This window comes from Saccostrea cucullata, unplaced genomic scaffold (assembly GCF_032062105.1).
Source record: "Saccostrea cucullata isolate Sc308-1 unplaced genomic scaffold, CSIRO_AGI_Scuc_v1 ctg612, whole genome shotgun sequence".
NCBI classification, from domain to species: domain Eukaryota; kingdom Metazoa; phylum Mollusca; class Bivalvia; order Ostreida; family Ostreidae; genus Saccostrea; species Saccostrea cuccullata.
In genome coordinates, this window is record NW_026925190.1 from 143216 (window position 1) to 160015 (window position 16800).

The 16800-nt window shown below is 34.5% G+C and overlaps 1 protein-coding gene across 2 annotated transcripts; it reads left to right on the forward strand.

The window, feature by feature from the left end:
* The first annotated feature begins 31 nt into the window (after positions 1 to 31).
* LOC134268294 (scm-like with four MBT domains protein 1) lies at positions 32 to 16481 on the forward strand. 2 transcript variants are annotated; one of them, XM_062750537.1, is made up of 21 exons: positions 32 to 115; positions 233 to 338; positions 1214 to 1287; positions 2292 to 2755; positions 3001 to 3249; positions 3631 to 3972; positions 9823 to 9920; positions 10074 to 10134; positions 10217 to 10396; positions 10528 to 10616; positions 10925 to 11165; positions 11332 to 11432; positions 11772 to 12021; positions 12430 to 12506; positions 12706 to 12980; positions 13180 to 13232; positions 13367 to 13604; positions 13715 to 13890; positions 14147 to 14565; positions 14865 to 15014; positions 15275 to 16481. In XM_062750537.1, exons 3-21 carry the CDS (start codon positions 1265 to 1267, stop codon positions 15413 to 15415), a joined length of 3627 nt encoding a protein of 1208 aa, XP_062606521.1. In that variant the 5' UTR covers positions 32 to 115; positions 233 to 338; positions 1214 to 1264; the 3' UTR covers positions 15416 to 16481. The 2 variants fall into 2 exon arrangements, with proteins under 2 accessions (XP_062606521.1, XP_062606520.1); XM_062750536.1 differs by having other exon boundaries at positions 40 to 127.
* Positions 16482 to 16800: the final 319 nt, after the last annotated feature.

Below are 16800 nucleotides of genomic sequence, written 5' to 3' on the forward strand. Positions count from 1 at the left end.
TGAAAGATTCTCGAATATCTTTTATAACATCCGAGAGAATACGAAAGGATACTGTGGCGTGAAAATTCACTTTTTTAATTATTTGATCTCTGCATGTTTTTGAATTGATTGAAAAGTGCCTCGACATGTTTGTAATTTTTATATTTTGCTTTTATTACATCTCAGCATTTGATTTTTTCTCATTTTTCTACTTTCTTATAAAATTTTAATGTTCCTCCTCCTTATTTGGCAGTCGACGCGCGCAAGCGCAATATAAGTTGATGTTGCCATCTTGACGGAGAAAATTGAGGAAATCGACACTTTTTTGACAGCGCAGAAAATATTAAAAAACCTCACAGGTATATTTTTTCTTTAAATAGACATGAACAAAAAGGTTTATATTAACTTTTGTTATATTTTTTACTGAATGAAGTGATGGATTCTTAAAAATATAAGTAGGTTAAAATTTAACATCAAGCGGCTCGACCGTGTAAGAATATGACCCCGTGCAACAAAGTTGATTGCAGTACAACACATTCCCTGAAAATATGTTGTAATATTAATAAGCTGCTTTGATAATATTGGAAAATAGCATTAAGCAATATAATCTATATAAAAAGTTAATTTCGATTGTTAAAAATATGTATTAATTTATTTTCCCTGAAATTAATATGAAATTATTATAGGTGGATGTATTTGGAAATGTCATTGTCTAGCATGAATTGCAAATGGATGTCAAGGTGTCAACATAACTGGTAGAAAGTTTTGGGGGGAAAAGTGGAATAAATTACTTATTAATTAAAATTGTTAGAGACATGATAAGTAAATTTAATAATTATTGAAACTTTTTTTTAAAATTCTTTTTAATTAGTTGTTTTAAAATATATATTAATAACAGTGTACTTAAAAATGTTTTCACAATATAAAAAAAGTAAATTTATTCCTATAACTTTTGTTTATAGAAAATGCAGTTTTCTATACAATAACAATGCATTATTAAATTATCAGGTATACTACTTTCATTTAACTTAATTTTATATTAAAATGTTGTTTGTTTTTTTAATTAAAAAAAATATTGCAAAGCAACTAGGCCTATTGAGTTTTCACAATAACTGCACTACTCTTTTGCAGAGCAAATAAACGTTTAACAAAGTTTCTGTCAACAGATAATTAAACCGTAGTAATCATGAATGGATTAATTAATTAATACTGAAAAATCTAATTATCATTCCAGATGTAGAAAGTTATTCCAAAGAATTAAAGAATACAGTTTTAAAACTTTAAAATGCAGTCCAGACCAAGGATGAGGTATGGTTTTTTTTATTATAACTACCAGTACTCCCTAAAATGATCAATAGAATCTATCTGCTTTATTCTCCCTTTTATATCAGTATTTTCCTTTAAACCTACTACTCTTTCTCTCTTGTGTATCTGTGTATTCAATATACATGTATTACATATTATATACATACGACTGTTGTAATTTAGTAAGTAATGAATATGGTTTATCATAGTGACATGTATTATACAGTTACAACAACAAATATATAAAATGAATTTAAACATCTGGCCCATTGGTCTGATATGTCACTTTTAATATTTGAACTTTTAGTAAATATGATATTAGGCATTGTGTTCATTATATATGAATGAGTATTTACAATCTACTTTCTTTTTGATCTCTTAGGAGCCTTACATTTAGTCAGTGCATTAATAAATTGTTGTCCAAATCTAATCATTTAATGATTTATAAATTGTAAGATTATTTTTTTTTATTAATAATTTGCAAAAATATTTTTTATCCACATGCTTATATTTTTCATAAAACAATATTGAAATAGAAATTAAGACTGATGTTACGTGAAAATCCCTTTTTAAAGTGATTGTTTGATAAAAGAACATTATTATATTTTTTTGAGTTTAACAAACTTAAGATATGACAATATTTTGTTGTATAAAGAATACAGTTTTATCGCATGGATAAAGATTTATAAATAATAATAATTTTTTATACATGTACATTAACTACTTTGGGCCTGTAAAAATAAATGCATTCTTGGTATTGATTTTCATCGTATCCACATTAAGAGTTACACATGAGAGACCTGAGGTGCAGATACTTGACATAGGTCTACCTGGCTTTATTAGCTTCAATAAAGACATCTCTGATTTTGAGCCTTGAATTAAATATTGTGTTATAATGCATGCCACTCATACAGCTCTTAAAAAACCAAAACAATATTTTCAGAGTAAACACATGGTAAAAGAAATCATTGAATTCATTTCTGATTGTTATTTCCCTTGATTGATAGTGGAGACAGGGCCATGCCCCCTCTGTTGTTCCCGGGGACTAATCCCAGCCTCCCCTCCCACATACCAATACAAATGGCAGCAGCCCCGGCCCAAGGATACGCCTCATCGATCGTCTCAACTGGACCGTTTCCAACTCCAGTCATCCAGAACTCAGGATGCCGGGTCTCCATCCCCCAGAGTCTCACCAGTCAGCCAAGTCAGAATGTGTTCCCTCTCTCCCCCCACACGCTCGGGGGACAGGTTAACCAGACAGTGTTTCCAGCACCACTTGGAAGTCAGGCCTGTGGATCTAGTGGGGTTTACCCCACCTCTGTGGGGAGTCGGCTTACTCATGCCACAGTGTTCCCCACCCTGGGGAGTGGGGGAGGAATTCGCCAGCCTGTCCCCACTCACTACTACGCCCCAGGAAACAGCACTCCACACCTAACTGTTCCAATGAACCATAATCTACTTCACATGTCTGGTAAGAATATTCATAGGTTCAAGTCTGTGCATAGATGCACATTTAAAAGCATTGCTATAATCTGGTTTTCAGTCCCTCTAATATGAAATTTTAGAAATAAAGTTTTAATGAATGCTTGGAAAAGATTTCAAAATATTAAAAAATCTTTGAATTTATCTGTCAAAAATAAGAAAAATATTCATTTTAGTAAATCAAATTCTGATGTTCTGTTGAGATAGATAAAGAGACATTCCTTATTTCTTCAGGTGGAGGTATTCCTCAGAGCCCAGTTTTAGCCTACCCAGGTACCCCATTTGTCATCAGCGGAGGGCAGAGTCCGGGAATGCCTGGGACCTCCCATGCCTCTGGCCACATTCAGCTCCTTCCCCGGCCCCCCGGTACCCCCAGCCCTGCTACCCCTCACATGCTGAGCCCTGTTAGCCCCAGTATGCCTAAAGTTGTGGGACATATTCCCATCACCAACACTAGTCCAGGAAATCTTAATGGCAATAGTGGTAAGAATCTTATTATTTTCAGACAGAATAATCACCTGAAATAAAGCATCTAATGGACTTTTAGGAAAGCCACTCATGAGAGGGATAAAATGAATATATAATGTTAATTATAACGTACTATTTTCCCACTGAATCACAGTTCTTTGGAATAACTATTCAACCTTAGGTATGAAAATTACCTGGAATTCTTGGATTGCTATTTTATGTCTTGATAACGTACATGATCATTATTTTAATGCAGTATTATATACCAGTCATTTTAGATGCACAGTGAGTTATTGAAAAGTGCATCTAATGCAATCATCCCCCTATTTTCTAGTCAAGTAGATATTTATGAAGAAATATCTGTACAGGTACCAGTATATTATACCTTTATTTTAGGTGCTGTTAGTCCTTGTGGAAACTTTCCCATGTCTATGCCAGGGGGATTGATCCTATGTTCACCTATAGGAGCCAGTACCTTATCAATGAAAAGTACAGGCACACCAAACTCCTCCCAGAATTCAATGCAAACAGAACCTGAAGAGGTCAGAGGTCAGGAAGAGGAGAAGGCCCCTGACAACATGTCAATGAAGCCTGCTGAGGAGACAAAGACTGAAACAATTCCTGAAGATAAAACTTCAAGTCAGGATAATGTCAAAGGCTGTGAAGAGACAGAGAAGCAAGCTGAGAAAGAGAAAACAGTGCACTTCAGAAGAATGGGCATGGGAAGCTTTAATGAAGGTAAAGTAGTTATTAAAGTTTGCTTTGTGTGCCAATTGATTCCATTACTTTTGGGATAAACTTACTTTAGTGAGGGGGGTTGTTTCACCCATGTTTTTCAGAATCTTTACAGAAAAAATATCTAGAATTTAGAATGTAAAATTGCATACATGTAACAACACATAATTTACATTTTCCTAATATTTTAACAAAATGGTTTAATTAGTTTAAAAAAAAATAATACCAGATTTCCTTGTTGGAAATGAAATTATTTAATATAAGTTTCGTTTCTTTTTTGTTGATAAAAAAAAATTACTAAAATTTTCAAGCATTGGTTTATAGTTATGAAGATAAATAATAAACTAGAGCCGAGCTCGTTGCAAAGCAACGAGTAGGTCTTCCGTCGGAGCTGCGGACAGGGAGAAGTGACCTTGAGTCAAGGTCATGTCACGTTCTAATGTTAAAGCAATATTTTAAAGGCAGATATCATCTTATATGTTCTACTACTTAAAAAATGGATAGTAAAGTTATTGACCTTGACAAAATGACCTTGCGTCACACCATGACACATGGTGGTGATGTCAGAGCATATCCCATTTGTGTGCTACTGTGTATTGACAAATTCACACATGTTCTTTCAAACAATGCATCCAGCCAGAACATCTTATCCTAAATGACCTTGATTCAAGGTCATGACACACTCTACATGATTTAAGCTATACTCTTTTTTTCAATAGCCCTTGTCACAGCTAACATGTGTAAAACAGGTATGAGAGAGCTACCCTTTCTCTATCATAAGTTATGGTCAAATTATTATGTTATGTTTAAATGGAAAACGAATAAAACGTCAAGGTCAAAGTTCATTATAAACTAGTACATACAGTCATGTAATTTTTGTGTAATATGAAAGTCATATCTCTTCTCATTCAAAAGTTATAATCAAAGCTAAAATTTTGAAAAGTAAGCCAAGCCTCAAGGTCACGTCAAAAGTCAGTGTATTTAGTGTTGTCTCAGGTAATAAAAAGGGGTATATAAAAGCCCTTTTTCTCTTCGTTCAAAAGATATGACAGTTTTTCAAGTACATATGCATTATATGTACGTTGGGATTCAAGACGCGGAGACCTGTCCTTAATGAGAGCATATACACAACTGTATATAGTTATGAGGTACATGTAGGTGGTGTTGAAAAGGATTAAATTCGTCTGATTCCACCTTAATTTTTTTAAAATTCTAATCTTTGCGCTGCTAGCGATTTTTAGCTCACCTGAGCCGAAGGCTCAAGTGAGCTTTTCTGATCACATTTTGTCCGTCGTCCGTCCGTCCGTCTGTCTGTCCGTCTGTAAACTTTTCACATTTTCGACTTCTTCTCAAGAACCACTGAGCCAATTTTGACCAAACTTGGTACAAAGCATCCTTAGGGAAAGGGGAATTTAAATTATTAAAACATATCCCCTCGCAAGGGGAGATAATCAAAAAAAGACAAAAATAGGGTTGGGTCATTAAAAAATCTTCTCAAGAACCACTGGGCCAGAAAAGCTGAAACTTATGTGAAAGCATCCTAGGGTAGTGTAGATATTAAATTGTTCAAATCATGACCCCCGGGGGAAGGGCGGGGCCACAATGGGGAATCAAAGTTTTACATAGAAATACATGTATATGGGGAAAATCTTTGAAAATCTTCTTCTCAAGAACCACTGAGCCAGAAAAGCTGAAACTTATTGGAAAGCATCCTAGGGTAGTGTAGATATTAAATTGTTCAAATCATGACCCCCGGGGGAAGGGCGGGGCCACAATGGGGAATCAAAGTTTTACATAGAAATATTTAGGAAAAATCTTTGAAAATCTTCTTCTCAAGAACTACTGGGCCAGAAAAGCTGAAACTTATGTGAACGCATCCTGGGATAGTGTAGATTCTAAATTTTAAAAATCATGACCCCCGGGGGAAGGGCGGGGCTACAATGGGGAATCAAAGTTTTACATAGAAATATTTAGGAAAAATCTTTGAAAATCTTCTTCTCAAGAACTACTGGGCCAGAAAAGCTGAAACTTATTTGCACATGGAAGGATCCTGGGGTAGTTGATTTCAAAATGTCTTAATTGATTATGATCAGTGGGGTAGGGTGGGGATACATAGATAATTTATTACAAGGGGGAAATCTGGTAAAGAACAGAATGGTCAAAGCTTCTCAGGTGAGCGATGTGGCCCATGGGCCTCTTGTTATTGTTTAAACTGTCTTTTGGGCTGAAATATTGTTCATTTTCTGGGTATTCTGCGTATGCTCAAAGGCGGTCAGCACCACATGCATCTTACATGTATAAAATTAAATGTCCAGCCTTTCACTTTCACATAAATTTAGCTATATAACCAGGTAAGAGAGCTATTGTACCACCCATTAAAAGGTGAAGATATTAATTTTGCACAAAAAATATGCGCTGAGGCTATATATTTCAATATCGGTGTTTTTCAAGTGCAGCAATATAAAAATATTACTTACCGTGTGTCTCTAGCACATTCCTTCAATTTTACTACAGCAAAACATTCCTTACAAACTTTTTTTAATAGTCATTCTGAGCTGAATTTGAGATATCGAAAATATCAACTAATTATTCTTCCATTTTGGGTGGAAAAATAATTCGGCCCAACAAGCTTCTTGCAAATGTCAAGTACTTGGTTCTTGATAGAGATATCTGGAACATTTTGAAATCCATCTTTTGTGCAGTTGAGGTAAGAATTCTGAGAAATTATTCCAGAACCAAATGCAATTTTTTGTACGCAATTAATATATACTTTGAATATGGGTGGCACTGTAGCTCTCTGGTGATCCATCCCAATTTTTTTTTTCAACTAGCGAGCTACACATCTGCAGGTAGCGTTTCACCAAATATATTCTATAAAAATTATGATTTCATCTTGTTTGTAACTTGCTAGAAATATAGCGTAAAAATCCAGAAAGAAAATAATGAATATTAGAAATGATTTGGAAATTCTGAAAAGCTTGGGATGTATTATATAATTATTTCAAGAGCTCTTCCAAGTAAATTAAGCTGCATATTCTTACAATGATCATGTGCCTTTAAAATCATATCAACATGATATTCTTTTTATTTGACGAAATAAAAGAAATACATACATCTAAGCATATCATTCCGTACAAAACAATTGTAAATTATGTAAATTTCGATTTTTTAAAATGTCTCTCCCACTTACATTTTACTTCGTACATTTATCATGTTTTAAATATATTCGCTACATGTAATTTAAAGAACATCGCAAACTCTGAAACCGGTACACACAAATTAGATTAATTATAGCTTGATTTAGGCCCGTATACATGTACCAATCGCAATGACTTAAAAATGAAGATGGAAATCATCCATGCTATATGTATTATAAAAAAATTGCAGGCGTGAGAACCCCGACTTTTTAAATATCGAAACTGTAATAATTCACATCAAAAGGGAAGATTGATTGATTGATTGATATAATATTGTTTAAAGCCGAGTCGGCAATATCTCAGCCACACTTCGGCGGATAAGTTTATTTTTTTGACCGGTTTCTTGAAAGTTTTTGGTTTCTCTGGCGGCCCCAAATGAACCTACTCTTTTTCGAACTCCAGAGAAACGATCTTTTACGTGCCGAGGGGGTTGTTATCCCTGACACGGGGCACCATTTAATGTCCCCATCCGACGGACTTAAAATTTAAAAATATGTAAGCTGTTATAAATTTGTAAACTGTTAAAAATAAAATGATCTAAATATATCTCATAAAAGTGCTCTTATCATTTCTATATTTTATAGTAAAAATCAGTTTCATGTAAATATTCCAAAATTGCATGTACATTAATATTTGTAAAAAGTTAATGTATGGTTTTTGTATTACCAAAAAGTCTACTTCGGATGGGTGTAAAATCAGAACATTCTAATAAAATATGATTCACTGTTATCGGACAGTCACAGGATTTACATTCCGGCTGAGACCAAAAGGGAAGAATGTAATATTTATGTACGCGCAATTAAAATTTCTGTCAAATTCGCAGATCATTGTGAAAAATGTTAATGGGATAGCCCATCCTGTGTCACCTTTTCAGTGTGGTTGATGAACTCGCCCATACACTTTTTGTAATCTCACCTGAGCAGCGGAGAAGAGGGTGAAATCGTAGCATGCACTAGCCATTCGTCATATAGAATAGAATGCACATTTACAATGAATATATTTGTTTTCAACAAAACCTTCATGCATGTCTGTAGAAATATTTTACGATTCACGCAAAAAATATTTTCTTTGATTTTCAACAGTAATTAAATAAATGTTGCAGAGGAAACATGATACCGTGTAAAATTTCTATAATACCAAAGCTATAATTAAGTGGTCTAGTATACAAAATAAAAACTGCCGTGCTATTTTCTTCAGCTAGGTTGTCCTTTGATCGAAGAAATGGTTGTATACATGTAAATTTTGTATGTAAAATGTGTGCAGCTTAAGACTGAGTTATTTAATGCTATTTAATGTTTTTCTATTGACTAACAATTTTGTTTGTTTCAACATTAAACGGAGATCAGTCAAAAATTACATGCGCAAATGGTTTACACACAACACAGACAGTCACTGTATATCGAACTCCCTGAACGTATATACGGGTCAATGCGCGATCGATGAATGGGTTACATAACTGTAAACAGTACACAGAGCAGCCAAGGTCCGAGAAGAATTTACGATGGATGTATTAAAAGACAGTGAATTATTCTAAGCTTGAAAGCTCTATTAAAATATTAATAGCATGCTATACATTGAATAATAAACATGATAAACGAAGGAAATTAAATATGATTTTTTTCCCTTACTCCCGTCTTTTAAAAAAATAAATAAAAGGAGAAAGTTGTCTCTGGAAATTCTGCGAGGCATTAATCCACCTCGAGAATGCGTTCAGAACCTTATTTCAACAAAGTTTAACATTCAATTTAGTTATGTATATTGTTTCTATCCAGTTATTTCAGTTAGACATGTTACACGCATAAAGAATTCTTCTACACTTGCCGAACAAAATCACTTACCTGTACATGGACTATAAAGTTTTCTGCTCATTTAATAACACATGGCCCGAACCAAAAAACGTTTTCATGAGTTCAATAAGATGTTAAAGAACCCATTTCAAATCGATAACCATATTGAAATATTTACCGTTTTTGAGTTATAAAGTAAAATAAAGTAAAAACTTTCAACTGCCCTTGACCCCTAATTTGAGGGGCCAGCCCCTTTTTATTGATGTCAAATGATAGATCTTTAAATTATGCACATTTTTTGTTCAACATGTCTTAACAAAATATTTTTAGTTTAAAAGATACACAAGGAAATATATGTAAAATTTTGCGCTTTTAGGCACTCTCATTTTTGACCCCTATCTAGCACCGTTTTAAGCGCAGAAATCGAAAAATGAAAATCGATGTGCACAACTTCAATCCTTTTATTATCTAAAATCAGTAGAATTTCTGCTCCAGCGTTAGCCGTCTCTGAGCCTTTGTCTGGAAACGAAAGCCTATAAATTTTCGTTTAAAGGGAAATAACTCAAAACCGGAAGTGACGTTTTGAAATTGTAGTCAACATTCTGATAGAGTTTATTAACGTCTATAACCTCTGAAAATTTGAGCGAAATCCGTTGAGAAATGAGTGAGATATGAGGCCTCAAAGTTGCGGTCTAGGAAGCAGAAGAAAAAAAAGAATAAGAATCTTGACCAACAGAATCAGTAGAAGGTCTTCCGTTGGAAACGGAAGACCTTAAAAAGATGTAAATACATAGATGAAATTAAACTTTTTTTAAATTTCTGACACATTTTGGTCCACTGAATGTTTATTTTTTTCGTCCTAATTGAAGATGGGGTTCCAGTAGAGTATGATGATTCAGACTTTGTTTGGGAGGAATATTTAGAAGAAACAGGTTCAATAGCTGTTCCTAATGAAGCCTTCAAACATGTGAGTTTTAGTTTCAGTAAAGGTCAGATAATTTAATTCAGAATCCCTTTTCATTAAAATGAAATTATTTAGCCCCAAAATCTACTTTCATGGACAAAATAGCCAATGGATTTTCTGATGATGAACTTTTTACCATGCTTTGTAATCCTTTAGGTTGAGTACAGCTTAGAGAGTGGCTTTGTGAAGGGCATGAAACTAGAGGTGCCAAATAAATGATATATACTCATCTTCAAGGTTGTCTCTTTTTCCATGGATGCCATTTGTGAAATATGAAAGCTTATATTATTAATAGAATGGTAACATTGGGACGTACTGGGTGACCTCTGTGATCATGACCTGTGGCCCCCTGCTGAGGTTACGGTTCGATGGCTACGAGGAGGATTCCTCCGCTGACTTTTGGTGTGACTTGATATCCTCAGAAATTCACCCAATCGGATGGTGTGCTCAAAACAACCAAGTACTGCAGCCCCCAGAAGGTAAGCTGGAGATATATACAGAGAAATATTAAATATGTAGTGGGTACATTGTAGAGTGCATTGATTGCCTAAAACAATCAAATGATAAATTTCCATTTTAAAAACCCTTCATGTAAGTCATTTAATTGTAGCTATTAAGGATAAGTTTGATGATTGGAGGGAATTCTTGGTGAAGTCATTGACAGGGGCCAGAACTGCACCCTCATTTCTACTGGATAAGGTAGGGAAAATAATTACAAGTTAACTATTTAATACAAGTACTTTTTACAGCTATTAAAGTCATTGACTTAATATACAGTGAGAATTTAAAAACAATTATACAGGTAATTGTCACATTTTGGAAAGATTTTGTCTTAACTTCTACTAGCATTTTGATTTTTTTTCTGACATTTCTTGCCTAAATGAAATTGAGTGATGTTCCCTTTATATGAAGTACACATTTACCTGTTCTGTTTCAATACCAATGTTAAAATTTGTCAAGAACACCAGTAAAGCCAGCATTCATGACATTGTCAGACCTTATTATAGTCCACAGGTACAACCCCAGTAGACCAGCTGAAGCGAGGCATGAGGCTAGAGCTTCAGCATGCAATCAACCCCACAGATATATGGCTGGTGAAAATAATAGAGAATGTAGGAGGGCGGCTATACCTGAGACTGGAGGGGGCTGAACCTGGCTCTAATGATTTCTGGCTCTTCTACCTGAACCACCGGCTACATCCGATTGGCTGGGCAAAGACTAACGGCTACAAGTACAGCCCCCCACAAGGTAATGTCCCATTTTATCAGAGCACATGAGGAGAATATCAATATGAATTTATTCTGTTGCAATTAGCAATTTAAACCTTGCTCATGGAAGGAAGAAACTATTTTGATCATATTTCATCGCTGGATAAAACTTAAAAGGAATTTGAATGATGTCTTTATTATTGTAGAATTAATTATGCAATTTCAAGAGGCAGTAGACTGGATGAGTGTTTTGGAGAATGCTCTGAAAGAATCTGAGAAAATGATGCTGCCATTAGCTATATTTAAGGTAAGGTGAAGCATTCTCTTAACTGGTTTCCTGTTTTCACATGACCAGACAAAGAATAAAAGAAAGAGCATCAAAATCACATTCATAGAATTCAATATACATATCTCAAAGGTATAAAAAAAAATTATTGAATTACAGTTAAAATACTTTTGTTATTTTGCTATGTGGAAATTTACCCCAGCATACTTAAAGTTTGTGTGAGGCTTGGCAATATAAGAAATCTGCATAGTTTTGTACTTACAGATTAAACAGAAACTGTGATTCTGCAAAACTAAGACCCTTTAGAAAAACTTAAAGAATCTAATCTGTTTTCTTAATCAGTTGAATGTTCTGTTACAGGACCAGGAGGATATACTTCCTCACCGGTTTAAGAGAGGCTGGAAACTAGAGGCCCTGAATCCTCTGTCAACCAATCAGATCTGTCCAGCCACTGTGATCAAGGTGTTAGACTCACGCTACTTTGTAGTAGAAATTGACAGTCTGAGGGAAGACTCATATCCAATCAGATTCTCCTGTCACTCAAGGTCAAGGTTCATCTTTCCATGTGGGTGGTGCCAAAAACATGATGTCAGCATTACACCTCCAAAAGGTAAATACTGATCGAGTCACATATCTTAAATTTATTCTTTCTGGGTGATAAATAATTTGATGATAATTAAAGGTACTGTATACAGGGTTATTTTTGCCCCATGTTATTTTCGCTTTTTCACACTTGCTAACAATTTTGCCCAGTTTTAAATTCGGCCAGTCACATTTCTGGTGAAGAATTTATACTGTGTTCTTTGAATTCGCATTTGCCAAATCATGACAAGGGCGAAAATAAAATGGGGGCAATCATGACAAGGGCGAAAATAAAATGGGGGCAAAAATGTCCCTGTATACAGTAATGGTTCAGTTAATGATTTTGTTGTCAAACTTTATTGTGATGAGAGAATCTAAACTGAGAATCAGTCAAGACTATGTAAATAAGTAGCTATATTCTTTTGATTAAAATCAGGCTGGAACACAAAAGAATTTTCCTGGCAAGAGTACTTGAGTTTCTGCAATGCAGAACCAGCTCCAGAATTTGTCTTGGTAAGATTTAGCAACATTTTGAGGAAGAATTTTATTCTTTGTTCATTGTCAATGTACATATTTATGTACCGGTATATGCATAAATTGTATTTTCATATTTATACCGATAGACATGTATTAAAAATTTTGTTAATACCCTTTCTTTTATTTGGTTTGAATTTTAAAAAAAAATGTATTGATGAATTTCAATATTTTAAAGCCTCAAGATAAAAACCTTTTTGAGAAAGGAATGAAGCTTGAAGCAGTCAATCCTGAAAATCCTAATCAGATCTGTGCTGCCACGGTGACAAAGGTCGTGACCCCTCTAGTCTGGATTCACCTTGACAACCACAGGAAGTCAGTAGAGAGCCATATTGAACACATGTTTTCACATAACTTGTTTCCTGTGGGATGGTGTGCCAGTAATGGCTACCCAGTACAGCCCCCAAGGAAATTAAGTAAGGCTGGAAGACCACCCAGTACAGTGGCTGAGAAGTAAGTCAATGAATTTATAAATGCATATATAAAATTATATTTGTGCTACAACTATGTATTGATTGCTTTTAACTACCAGTTATGTGGATTTTGTACCAAAGCTTGAAAAGAAGTATTTAGTATATAATATTTGTTCTACTATTTTGAGGGTAATATTGCTATTGCAAGCAAATAATGTCGGTTTTGACATGTTCTTTAGGAAGCCAGTCAGTTTGACAGATGAGGCTTATTCACAGATGCAGCAAAATGAAGGTTTGCATCAAAACTTTTATTTTGAAGAATAATCCTATCTCTGAGAACTTTCTATTTTATTTTCATCTTCATTGTCATACTTGAAAAACAAATTTCTAGAGCATTATTTCTAGGTTTGTCTCTTATCTTTTCAGAAAATTCCTGGTGTCCAAAGATTTACTACAACCATAAGTGTTTCTCTGGCCCCTACCTCAGCAAGGGGAGAATAGCCTCCCTCCCTAAGTGTGTGGGGCCGGGACCTGTAGGTCTAGTCATGAAGGAGGTCCTATCCAATCTCATCAATGTGGCATACAAGTCCTTCAGGGTACTAAAAGAGCTACAGGTTGAAGGGAAATCCAACCCAAGAATGCAGCAACAGACAATTAAAGCCAAGTAAGTTCTTTGTTTTTATTTTGTTTTTATTTTTGTTGTTTGTTCTTTCTACCAAAATGTATTATATGGGATTCTCTTGTAAGATAAAAAATCTCCTGCTTTGCCTGCAGATACAAGGGGAAAAGTTACCGAGCTGCAGTGGAGATTTGTCGTGACGTAAATGAGTTGGATGACTTTTGTCGTCACATCTGTAAGAAGCTGGAGTGCTGTCCCAATCTCATAAGTCCCCGTCATCATGACGAAAAATGTCCCGAAAACTGTGATCAACTCAACAAGACAAAGTATAGTAAGTAAAATACAAAATATACCATTATTGAGATAATTGCAGTGTTCATATTCCAAATATGTATGTTGCAAGACAGTCTTAAAAAGAAATCTTTATATATTTTTTTTTTCAAGTCATCTCTGAATGACTTTGAAAAATGCACAAAAAATATCATATCTTAATTTGTTTCATTTGAATTACAATCAAGTCCATGTATTGGATTGAAAAATCACTTAATATGAATGCCATTATTAAATTAACACCATTCTTGTTTCAGCTCAATATTTTGGAAAGAAAATTCCTGGAAAAGTGGGTCGTCCCCCTGGTGGTCACAGTAACTTAGAAAACGGTCCAAAGAAACCTGGGAAGCGTGGCCGCAAGAGGAAAAAGCTGAACATTCTAGACGAGCGTGGGGATAACATTGAACGGGAGGAGAACAGTGAGGAGGACAGGGAGAGTGTGATAAGTGACACACAGACAGTGGCAAGTAACGACTCTAATGACAATGACAGTAAAAAATTCAAACGGAAGTACACCCACCACATTCCTCCTCCCTCAGACATCAAAACTCGGGGGGCAAAGCTTCCTAAGTACAGCTTTGAGAGGAAGACCCACAAGAAGATTCTGATTCCGTCCTCTATGATGTCAGAGGGTTCCAGCAGATTAGCTGCCAAACACCACAGTGCTGTCACACATGTGAGTTGTTTTCAAAGATTTTCATAACTGTTACCATTTTAGTTTGCATATAAATCACTATATATTTTTCTGATGTGTTCTCCAGACTCATTACATTGTGTATGTACAACAAAAAATTACAGGTGTAAGATACAAAGGTTACATTCTTTTGAGATCATAGAGATCTTTCTTATAGACAGAAATCTGCTCCAAAAAATGTTTTTTTATGCTAAAAATAGCTTTTTTGAACTTTGTTGCGGCCTTGCACAGAGTGTTTCACAAACACATCTTGTTTTACTCTCATATAATTTCTGATATAGAAACCTGTTCACACTACTTCTCCTGAGAAGAAGACGATACCAGACAGACTACACTTGACCACTAACCCTCTCAAGTGGTCAGTGAACGAGGTGGTCAAATTTCTGAAGACCACAGACTGTGCCAACCTTGCCAGGATTTGTAAAGAACAGGTAAAACATGTGCATAGTGAAATTATCTATGAAATTTCAACCTCTGTAATTTCCATTGTCATTTAGATAGGGCTTATTTACATGTATGTACAAATGAATACATTACACATTTGAAATACATGCCTTACTAGATATTGACACCTCCAAATTTTAAATTGATTTTTTTCTTGGAGAGGATAGTTGTCTTTAAAATAAAATTGATGTAATAATTAGAGGAAGATTAAGTATAATTTGATGGACAATTCTTTACTGATTTGTAGGACATAGATGGGCAGGCATTGTTGTTACTGACCCTACCAGCAGTCCAGGAGTACATGGACCTGAAGCTAGGACCGGCCGTCAAGTTCTGTCACCAGATAGAGAGAGTCAAACTGGCCTTCTTCACTCAGTATGCCAAATAATCACTTCTCAAAATGTGCTAAAACATCTGATATATACTCATCTTCAAGGTTGTCTCTTTTTCCATGGATGCCATTAGTGAAATATGAAAGCTTATATTATTAATAGAATGGTTTTTAGAGGATATATACAAATGTTTGTATTCATCATACATGTATGTAGCTTTTGGATCAGTTCTTAAAATTGATCCTACAACTGACAGCATGCATACATGTAAATAAGTATTTTGTAGCCTAAATACAAACTTGTATAATGATTTTCTTGTTGTGTATTTGTGGGCAAGATTTACTTTTAAATCTGTACATTGTGAAATCCATTTTCAAAAAATATAAACAATTTAAGTTTTCTATTCGATGTTACACTCAATAATTTTAGCTGTTATCATTGTACTTCTGAAACCAAACTTTTTGTACAAAAAATTGTTAATGCATACTTTTAGCTGTATAGCATTCCAAATTTCATATATAACTTGACCAGAAAAAAAGATAATGAACTTAGTAATGAAAATAACGTATACACATATGATTTCATTGGTACAGAAAAGTTTAAACATTCATGTGAGTCTCTTCTTCTTCTTTGTGATGTTATTACCCATAGAATGGCAGCATTGTTGCAAATGTCGAGAAATATTTTAATACGTTAATTCTAATAAGTTCATTTACATCAACCTGACAGTATGCATTTTGAAAGATGTCTACAAAATTGCAAATTGATGCATCCATTGAATAGCAGTTCTCTGTTTTTGAAACAGGCAGTTGGATTCACAATTTAGGTGTGTGTTATATAGGTAGAATGAATATAGACTTAGTTAACATGTTACAACATGATAGGAATTGGAAAATTCCTTCTATTTTAATAAGGTGCTATAAAAGCAGTGCATTATTTTTAGTGTTCATTATTCAGTTGTAAATACATTGTATACTGTTGAGTTTTAGTGACTTTGTGATCTTTGTTATTCATTACATTTAAGTTTTTCATCTTAAAACATGATTTCTTAAGACGTCTTGTTCCAGTTGTTAATTTTTGTTTGCAATCATGTTTAGGATTTTTGTCCTTTTAAGGAATAAATACATAATATCATGTTTTCTGATTTGAAGTTGTTTTATTGATACAGTGCATCATATCTAGGGTATACGTGATTAGTGGAGTATGCATACCAACTATGAATTCTCTACCTATCATGGTTCAAAAGTTATGTCAAAGGTACAAAAAGCTATTTTTAGCATATAGGCCACAGTCAAGTCACAAGGCCATTGATCTTGGTGTCATTTGAAAGAGCCCATTTAGTGGAGTAAGCATACTCAACATGAACTCTCTACCTCTCATGTTTCAAAAGTTATGGTGAAGGTTCAAACATCTATTTTTAGCATATAGACCAGAGTCAAGG

Bases quoted from the DNA above. Each gene is read 5' to 3' on its own strand.
- LOC134268294 (XM_062750537.1), top strand. From the start codon at position 1,265: ATGCAGTCCAGACCAAGGATGAG. The intron at 1,288-2,291 runs GTATGGTTTTTT...CTTGATTGATAG, and splicing joins CAGTCCAGACCAAGGATGAG to TGGAGACAGGGCCATGCCCC. The intron at 15,015-15,274 runs GTAAAACATGTG...ACTGATTTGTAG, and splicing joins CCAGGATTTGTAAAGAACAG to GACATAGATGGGCAGGCATT.